This window comes from Phoenix dactylifera, chromosome 5, assembly GCF_051530095.1.
Source record: "Phoenix dactylifera cultivar Ajwa chromosome 5, Ajwa_hap1_PhDact_Kaust_v1.1, whole genome shotgun sequence".
In the NCBI taxonomy this organism is placed as follows: Eukaryota; Viridiplantae; Streptophyta; class Magnoliopsida; order Arecales; family Arecaceae; genus Phoenix; species Phoenix dactylifera.
The window spans coordinates 8,597,645-8,607,354 of record NC_143194.1 but is presented as its reverse complement, the minus strand read 5'-3'; the positions used below and the strand labels follow the sequence as shown (position 1 = coordinate 8,607,354).

General features: G+C 35.6%; 1 protein-coding gene across 4 annotated transcripts; it reads left to right on the top strand.

Moving 5' to 3' along the window:
* Positions 1-1,337: 1,337 nt before the first annotated feature.
* Positions 1,338-9,404, top strand: LOC103718080 (uncharacterized). 4 transcript variants are annotated; one of them, XR_015986953.1, is made up of 7 exons: positions 1,412-1,485; positions 1,747-1,852; positions 6,865-6,909; positions 7,423-7,531; positions 7,664-7,880; positions 8,043-8,357; positions 8,565-8,657. XR_015986953.1 is itself a non-coding variant. In XM_008806727.4 (6 exons), exons 1-6 carry the CDS (start codon positions 1,432-1,434, stop codon positions 8,238-8,240), a joined length of 729 nt encoding a protein of 242 aa, XP_008804949.3. In that variant the 5' UTR covers positions 1,338-1,431; the 3' UTR covers positions 8,241-8,657. The 4 variants fall into 4 exon arrangements, 1 of the variants encoding a protein (XP_008804949.3); XR_015986955.1 differs by lacking the exon at positions 8,565-8,657 and adding an exon at positions 8,744-9,404 and having other exon boundaries at positions 1,417-1,485; XR_015986954.1 differs by lacking the exon at positions 8,565-8,657 and adding an exon at positions 8,736-9,404 and having other exon boundaries at positions 1,417-1,485.
* Positions 9,405-9,710: the final 306 nt, after the last annotated feature.

The following is a 9,710-nucleotide window of genomic DNA, read 5'->3' as shown; positions in this document are numbered from 1 at the left end:
TCTAACAAAACAAGAATAATTGTTTAAATATAATTACATGAAAGTTGGTAGAAGGATATGGGATTGGTGGGATGAACAAAGAGGAATTAATTTAATAACATGTATTCAATGAATTAAAAACACATCTACAGTGAAATAGAAGGGGTTTTATATGATACAAGTTTTTTAGTCAAGCTAGATCAAGCCTGAATTGGGAAGAATTTAATTTTTGTTGATCTAAATCAGACCCGAATATTATATGGATCTAGGTGGATTACATCAAACAATATAGGATCCAAAAATAAAATACCGTTAAAATTAGGTTCAATTTTTGACCTTGACCCAATCCATGAGTCTTCAAAAAGATATTTGGTTAGGACCAAGTTAGGTCAGGGGTTAACTTGATCATTTACAGAGCTATTCTACATTCAAATGGGTAATTAACGATTGAACCGTTCGAGTTCAAGTTTGGACTAGATCGTGTTGGTCCACAATTCCGGACAAACATTTAATTATTATTTTATAGCTAAGAAAATTATAATGGATAACTAAGGAGTCATTTGTCATCGCTTTTATTTTTTCTATTTATGAAAATAAAATATAGAAATTTTGTTTATATTTTTTTCTAATTTATAAAATATATGTATATTTAGCATACTCCAATATTTTTTAAGAATAAGCATATCAATGATGATGGACATGATGGTAGTTTTAGGGTAGCTGGTGGAAACAGTAATGATGTTGTTAGCAAGTATTATAGTGATACTACGAAGATGGTGGTAATGACAGTAGTAGTAGTGTAGTTGACGTGGTGATGGTAGTAATAGTAATGGTGATGGTAGTGGTAGTGGAGGCACTAGCAATATAGCGGAGGTGGCGATAAAGATTTAAGTTTACAAACTATAATTTAATCTAAGAAAGTGAATGGTACAAATTTACAAACTATAATTTTTTAAATAAATATTATATATTTGAGAAAGTTATAAATTAGAATCTATAAAAATAAAAAAAAGTTGTTTAAATATAAATACATGAAAGTAGGTGAATGGAGATGAGATTGCTGGGATGAGCAAAAATGAATTAATTTAAATAAAAATTATTGCAATGAGCTAAAATACGCATGCGATGAAAGAGAAAAGGGTTCTATAAATAATTCTGGAGTCGAGCTAGATCAGGTCCAGATTGAGCCGGGTTTAATTTTTCTTGACTCAAACTAGGTTGGGATACTATACAGGATGGGTCTGATTGTGTCGGAAAACATAGAATCCAAAACTGACCTATTACCAAAATCAGGTTCAATTTTTAATCTAATCCGATCCATGGGTCTTGGACATGGGTCGGGTTAGGTCACGGATCAACCTGATCATTTTTCTTTCTTTTTTTTTTTTCGCGATAAACGATCCGCCGGATCATTTCCGCCTCCCTCCGCCCGCCTCTCTCTCGGTGAAAAGAATGGGAGATGTTCTGGCCGAGTTGGAGGACGTGCTCCGTTCCAAACCCACCGAGGTGAAATCCCCACCCCTTTCGTCTCCCCAATTTCTAGGGTTTCTGTAAAACGCCCACTCCCTTCTCAATTTCTCCATCTTGAACTCGGATCAGGGTTTCAATCTTCGCCTTTCATGAAATAAAAAAAGAAAATCCCTTCTTTCATGAAGGATTTTTATTTTTTTTTATTGGGGTGTTTGAACTGTGAAGCGAGTTACAAATGGTGGATGCATGTCTGGATGAAGAATGAGCGATTGAATGCTAGAATGTGCTTGCTTGCAGGAGAAGATAACAGCGGGGGAGGAGCTGGTTCTTCAGACGTGCAAGTCGAGGGCAATTCGCGATTTCACGTTCGGGGCCGGCTTTTCTTCGGCCGTGGTGTGGACTGGTATTGCTTGTGTTTTCTACTCATTGCTGGATGCTTTCCAATTACTCCCTTGTGCACATTTAGTGGTATTGGCTTCTTCTTTTCTTATCTTTTGGTGGTTAGTGTGCAAAGTTCTGGTCTTTGGATTGAAACTAAATTCAGTACCTGAAGAATTGCTAAAAGGATGCACTTTTTTTATGGTTAATATCGCTGCTGTTGAAGTGTTATGTCTTGACTTTGGTTTTTTGTCGTAGCTTGTCAGGATTTGCTGTTTCTCAATTGTGGGATCTAGACTAGCTTGATAGTAATTGTTCGGTAAGGAGTATCTCAAGTTACCTTCGAGATTGAGGGTTCACTATGGAGTAGCATCTCAATGATGTGTAAAAGGACTGTCTCTATGTTGAAGAAAAGATGGGCCTGCATTCGATAATGATATATCTGAGTTTTTTCTATGTAGAGTGAAGAGTGAGTGAGTAAGTAAGAGAGAGAGAGAGAGAGAGAGAGAGAGAGAGAGAGAGAGAGAGAGAGAGCCCTGCTGATATCAGAGTAAGGGTGAGATCAAAACCAGGTCACTGATGTCCAACAGCCAGTGACTTAGCCGACTTAACCAGTTGCCACCCCTAGAGAGAGAGTTATGTTGGTAAGTTGGCTAGTAGGGAATATGAGCTGGAAGGTAATAGGATCTGATGCATATTTTATATGCATCACATATGTTTATTTCCTTATTGTTGACTGAAGAGTTGGTGGTAAAAAAATTTGATAAGTACCCTTGAGGAGAAAGGAAAACATACTTGTGAACAATCAAAAGATTGAAAAAAGGGTAAAATTAGGATACAACATCAGAAAGGTGGTGGAGGACCAGATTTTGGGGGACCTTTTTAAGAGTTTAGCATGGGTTGTTGGTAAGTTCCTAGTACTTGAGGCTGAGGGTGCTTGAAACATTTCTTAAAATGTCCATTTACAGTTCTGAATTTAAAAGGAAAAAAGCAAAATTAAAACTTTATAAAATCTTCAGTAATGCTCACTGGAAAGTGCTTTTTCAGATGAGTAGAAGTCAAAAGGCTGCTAAATTAAGAGAAGCTGCACCTGCATTGTTACTTGAAAAAAAGTGAATTCCTCTTGCTAATGGATTGATGGATTGATGTTCTCATCCAACCTATCATCGAGCCTACCCTAACCCAAACATGTAATCCTGTGGATCAATTCCAAGTTCTTAATATTTGCCAAAATCTTAAATGAGATGAATTCAAGTCTAGCAGAATTGTATACTAACCTAGTGAAAGCAATTACACCTAAAACACCTAATGAAACCAATTGTACCTAAAACTGCTTTTGCATTATCTGTTCACCCAAAAGCAAGCAGGTGAAGCAGTTCTCTTCAAAGCAATTTCATGGAATAGCTTCTTGAAGGGCTCTTGGAAAAATCAAAAGCAGCATCAGTCTCGTCATAAGGATTTATTGCAAATAGTATAGCTTTCTACTCTAGAATAAACTCTTCAATGAAATGTTGAAATGACCTGGTTTTGTGGTGCATAGTTATTTATGTCGAAGGCTTGATGATTCTCATTTGATTCACTTTAAGATTAAAGTGTTCTGTGACATTTAGGAATTGCGTTTGTGTGGTCATCATGGATGTAGTCCTATCTTGATCTCGAACAATTTTGACCAATAGAATACTGGACTTACATAACTGATCCTTGAAAGATTCAAAAAGGAATGAGGACGCTATGTGTTGTTTTGATTGACAAATAGTTGACAACTAAAACTATGTGAGACACATGCTGAAATGAGTAACTTGAGCTGGTCCTGACTATGGTAATTTCTCATTTTCAATGCAATAGCCTACCATGTATTACTCGTAAGTCATAACATTCAATATCTCAATAAAGAGAGAATGCATCTAAATTTTTAATAGCAATATCATGGATAAATGGAACCATGTCATCACTGTTCTCTTCAATTCATTATTTATTCCTTAGTCAATATTATTTTGCAGAACTTCTCTTTTTTAGCAAATCTAAACATTACTCTTATAGGAAATTAGTGGATTCAAAATGGATGTCTTTACCTCCTTTTTAAATGGTGATCCATAAAATTTCACTTTTACATGGTATCAAATGATTCCATATGCTACTGAGATAATAATGTGTATAACCATCCAACACTGAGCAAGAACAAAATAGAAACTTGCTTGCCTCTTGTGAACTTCATTATGCACCTTGATACATGCAGCTAAAAAATGAGCACTTATCACATTTTGCCTCATTCAAGATCTGAAAAATAACAGAGCTTCATATTCCTTCACCCCTCACATGCACACAATGGTTATTTACCCTAGTGTTCATGTTGTGGACATTATCCCTAATTCATCATTTCTTGTCAAAACCATACAATGTCCACACAGAATGTTTTTCTTCTTTTTTTTTTTTTTTGCACCAGTAGTCTATATGATTTCCAAAGTTTAGGTTGAGTCCATAATGCTGTGCACGTTATGCCATTTTTCTGTATCAGACCTTTGTTTACTTTATATTTTTTCCATTTCCATTTTGTGATTTCAATCAGGATCCTTGTCACGTTGTATGATCTTGAAGAAGAAGGGCATTGTCTCATTTTTCCTGTATTTCATTTTCCATCTTATGCCTTTGAATATAAAATCTAAAGAAAGAAAAAGTAAGTAAAGTGAACATGTAGTGTGACTCAATAAGCATTAGAGATTAGTGTCAATTATCAATGTCTTGTTTGATAATTGACTGGGAGTGTGCCTATTGTTGAAATGACATGTAATATTATCAGAGTATTGGGCAAAAATATGTTGTAATGTTCCATTACCTCTGTGAGAAAGGTGACATGCCCGTTGCACAATATAAAAGAGGATAATGCTTAAATCTCTGTAGATAAAAATTTGAAGTTAGAGCCCAAAACCAGAGTCCTTAAATACATAACATGGAGCTACTAATTGGAAGACAGGGGAACTTGTAACCTAGTTGTGGAAGGCTTTTATCTTGGTTACATGCTGCTCCAGGAATTCAATTTACTCCCACTCTCGTATGCTAAGGGGTTATGAGTTTAATAATTATTATTAGAATTATCTATTGCTTCCTTCATCCTCTCTATATCATTTCTTGTCATATAGTTCTGTGATCCTTTTGTAAGCTCGCCATTTATGAATTATATAAAGTGATATCATTGTCTAATGTTACTTCTAAAAGTTATTCTTTATGCTTGTTTACTAAGCATAACAATATGCTGTGTGGTATGTGTACAAATCAACTTGTGACCCCTCTCCTGCTTCATGTAATTAAAGTTTCACATATAGGTACATATTAGATGATAAAGTGCTTGGACAGGCTAGAATAATTTAATCGTTGGAGTTTGTTTAAGAAAATAAATTTAGGCAGACATCAGTTTGGAGCTTTGAGATAGTTTGAGTCAACATCTGCAGTAGGCTTTCAGAAGGCCTGGATTTTCTGCATGTTGCCAGCAGCGTTTCTAATCTACTCTAGAAGGGTAACTATTTCTGTGAAAATTTTGTTCTATTGAATGAGAGAATCTTTTTTCTCCCTATCAAAGATTTTCTTGTAGTTTGTCTCTTGTTCTTTTAGTGTTACATGCTTCATTATCCATCTTTGTCGTTCAGAAATTCATGGTTGAAGATAATTAATAACGCATGCTCTATATGCTAAACAGAGGAAGAGACAATTGATAATCTTGTTTTTCCCCCTTCTAATCGGATTATTTTAGGAGTTCATTCCCATTCTTCCCATTAACTTACCCATTGTTTTGGTGCTCAATCATGAAAATAAGGTAACCAGTTAGGATACTGATTATATAGTGTTCTTTGGCATGCTATGATTGAATCATGTCTTGAACTCAATGACAGAAATTCAAAAGGTTAAGAGCCAACTCTAGCCAAGTGGGCAATGAAGGGCAGAAATTGGGAGGTCTTCTGTTCTGCAAGGCATTAAATTGCTGAACTAGCTAGACTGTCGAGATCATTGATCAATTGTAGATGTTGGCTAGCGGACCTTTTGAACTAGGCCTCCATCCAGGGTCTTAGGCAAAGGAAAGGAAAAAAGAAAAAGAATGATGAATAAAAGAGAAAAAATGGCAGATGAAGGAAATGGGAAGCAGCAGTGGAGAAAAGGAAAAAGGAGAAAAGAAGAGAAAGGAAATAAATGGGGAAAAAGAAAAGAGACAATATAGCAAAAAATATGAGACAAAAGAGCATGAGAAGAGTATAAAAGGAAACAGACAAAAAGGGAAGAAAGAAGTTCAACTAAATTAGGTTTTACTAGAGAAATAGAGAGAAAAGAAAGATGGAGGAAGAAATGTGAAGGGAAATGAAGGTAGAAGCAAAGGAGTAGATGATGAATGCAGTGATGTGAAAAAACTTCTTCAAAACATGGAGTGATGCTGGTATGCAAATGGCTAATAGCAGGGAGGTTTTTTTCCTTTCTCTTGTCCTTGTGTATAATTCTTTAGAGGCACCTGGCTTAACAATTTAATATAAATAAGCAAACTTGTGAAAGTAGGTATGCATATGTATTACAATATATGAACTGTGTAGTTAAGTGTATACTAATCTGATTATCCAGTTGAGCTTCTAGATACTCATCATGATAATGGTATTGCTGAGCCTCTTCTGACTTATGTTGTCTTTTGCTTCCTGCCCATGCTTGGTGCTATTATTATGTCTACAGCTTGATGCAGGGTCCCACTTTTTGGGTTTTCTGGAAGGTGTGGTTAAGTCCCTGTCTGTATACAATGCTTAGCTTGTAATGATCATATTTTAGTAAAGTTGGATTTGATCTTTGTTGTTAGTTTTTTTAATAAAAAATGTGGTGCTGCTTATATGTATGCATGCATGCATACGTAATAATTATTATAGATTAAAGTTAAAATAAGTACATATGTTTGTTTACATATATAATTATTTTATTGTCAGTTATATGAACCTTTATATATATATATATATATATTCTTTCTCTAACCTCAATTTTTTGCTAATCATGCAATACTTTACTACAACGCAGCAACCAGGAGACTAACACATGGACAGAGGTTCAATATTTCAGTTGGTAAGTTGCAGACACATTTTCTGCTGCAAACAGTTGATCAAAGTCAAATGCAAGCATATTTATTGCTGTCAGTCTTAGCAGGGTGGAAAAACAAGTTTTTGTGCTTAGATAGGAATATGCTTTGTTCAAATTATTGCCTATTTTATAAGTAGGAAAAGTTGGACTTACCGAAGTAACCTGATTCCATGGTTAAGTTTAGTTACTACCTTTTCTTTTCTGTTTTCCACATCATGTTGATATGATGGGTATCTTGTTCAGCATAATTCAATGTTTTTAAAAATTTAAAAATCATTTCGTATTGGTGTCAGCCATTGTCTCAAACCTTCATGTGGAAAAAAATTTCTATGCTGTGGGAATGCGATTCATCAAGACTTTATTAACCATGGAGTTACTAGTCTCTACATTTTATTCTGTCTCAAAAGTAACAATAGCCCCCTGTACCTGCATGTTGAGTTTTTTTGCCTTAGTAATTTTTAGATGTGCAATTTGAACTATTGATTGGCTGTATTGTAGGCTCTGCTATGCTCACGGGGATGTGGAGATTTGACAGGTCATTAAACTCATGCCTTGATCAAATTCTAGGGCTTGAAGGAAGTCGCATGCAGAGGGAGTTGACAAATATGTAAATTCTCAGTCTCACCCCATCATTTATATAAAATTGTCATTCTAATGGTTTCTACTTGCTGTCTCATGACATAACTGAACTTTCATTTATCCATCCAATTTATGATCTGGGTTTGCTCTTTGATGGCAGAATATTGACAAAACACAGGGACAACGTATCAAGGGTGCAGCTTGTAGGCAAACATTTCTACCCAGAGCAAGTATTTAATGACTTAAATCCAGATAAACCTTTTCTCAGGTGGCGATCACGGAATCTCTACATGGACAACACTGCTGTTCAAAAGATAGAAGGTCCTGAAGATAGCAGCTATCATGATAAACCTGACATACAGCCGAGATACTCCACTGTAAGTATATTAACATGAAGCTTGACCTGATCATAGAACTTTTAAATAACTACTTTACCTAACTGTACACTCACTACTTGACATGAATATTGTTATTAGCTATGGAAATCTAGAAGAATGATTCTCTGGTTTGTATAGTACTTATCATTCCTCTTTTTACAGAGGAGCCTAGGTGGAGATATGCTTGCAGATCCGTTGGACTGCATCTTTGGTTATCCAGAGAGTAACGTGGAGATCACTCATTCTGATGAGATGGGAACACATCCTAGAAGACGGTTGCGTTCCCTCAAGAGAGTTCATCGGCGTCACCGAGCTAAAAACTCTGAATTTCCATCAGATCATGCGAACCATCAGGACTGAAAACCCAGACTTATTGACGAGTAGGTTCTGAGAGATGCTTTGACTGTGGCTCATTGGAAAAAGTATATTTAAGGAAGCAGAGGAGCGGAGCAGTGTTTCACTAACTAAATCAGTAAGGTACAGTGTTGTATCGTGATGTTCACGCACTTCAATGATGCTCTTGTTCTGGTGTATGGCGGTAGAGGATTTCTTTGGAGTTCATGCTGGCTTCATCCTTGTAGCATTGTTTTCACTTTCCATTTAAGTGATTTAACCCCTGATCACAACTCTGATGTTTGGATTGTTTTTTTGTAACAACATACCTTTTCTTTCTTTGTTCCATAGGTTTGCTGCAATACCTATAACTCACGAAAAGTAGCTTGAAGCATTCTGCACTTTTACACCAAGGGGAATAAGAAAACTGAAGCAATTTGCTTATTGCTGATCTTTATCGAGAATTTATGCATAAATTATTGCAGGCCCAAATGGTTTTTCCTGATTGATTCATCTTGTTAGACTAGCAGGCATGTGTAACCTGTTCTTTAGCTGGTCGGTGGTGGACGTCCATTTTACAGAATGCCTCAATCCTGAGGCTCTGTTTGTAGATTGCTGAGCAGAGCCGCAAGCCAAAGATGATCGGAGTGAACATGGACTGGATTGCTGACTGGATTGGTAATTCTGGGTTCCTAAATTGATCAATGGGATGCTTCTCGTGCATTTGTTACAGATGGATGCGTAGCAAGGACTGAAGTGCAGTGCAATTTACATGCTGCTGTCCGCAAGCTGACGACAAATTCAGAGAACTGGTAACTGATTACATAGGTTGATATTCTGTCCTGACACCATTTCCGGTAACCAGCAACCAAAATCCCCCTTGCCCTTTCACCATCAGAGATTCTGCAGAAGGTACCCGTTCTACATAGGTGTTGAGCCGGCAAAAAGAAGTTTGGACCTTCTTCCCTTTGCAATGTTCGTATTAAATTCCGAGGCCTAGTTTGTAAAGGGAATGTATTTTTCCCCATCATTTAATGACACCAGGTAAATTACTACAAAGATTTATTTGGTAGTTGAAACCACTCTAGCAGATAATATGCTTGAATAGAAATCATGTGGATTTGTCTGTGGATAAAAGAAGTAAACAATTTCCTTCCTTTTCACTGGAATCAACAAATTTGCCCTTGCAAATACATTTGCTCTTAAGCCATTTGGTAATAAATGGTCATTTACTTATTATATTATTATACTAGAACAGTATATTGATTATATATTTGAAGTATTCTATTAAACTCATACATATATAACATGATATATTATATTACTATTATAGATAAAATATATATATATTGTCAAGTATTGGACTATGCTCCTGTACATAATATTATAGCATAATGTTATGAAAATATTATGATATTATAATATTATAAAAAATTCAATTATTAATATTGTATATTAATAGAAATATTAGAACTTTGTGAGGGGAATTTGTGTTTA

What these genes read in the sequence shown, in the direction of transcription:
- LOC103718080 (XM_008806727.4), top strand. Translation starts at nt 1,432, where the DNA reads ATGGGAGATGTTCTGGCCGAGTTGGAGGACGTGCTCCGTTCCAAACCC. An exon ending in TCCGTTCCAAACCCACCGAG is followed by an intron (nt 1,486 to 1,746) that starts GTGAAATCCCCA and finishes GCTTGCTTGCAG; the next exon opens with GAGAAGATAACAGCGGGGGA. An exon ending in TACAGCCGAGATACTCCACT is followed by an intron (nt 7,881 to 8,042) that starts GTAAGTATATTA and finishes CTCTTTTTACAG; the next exon opens with AGGAGCCTAGGTGGAGATAT.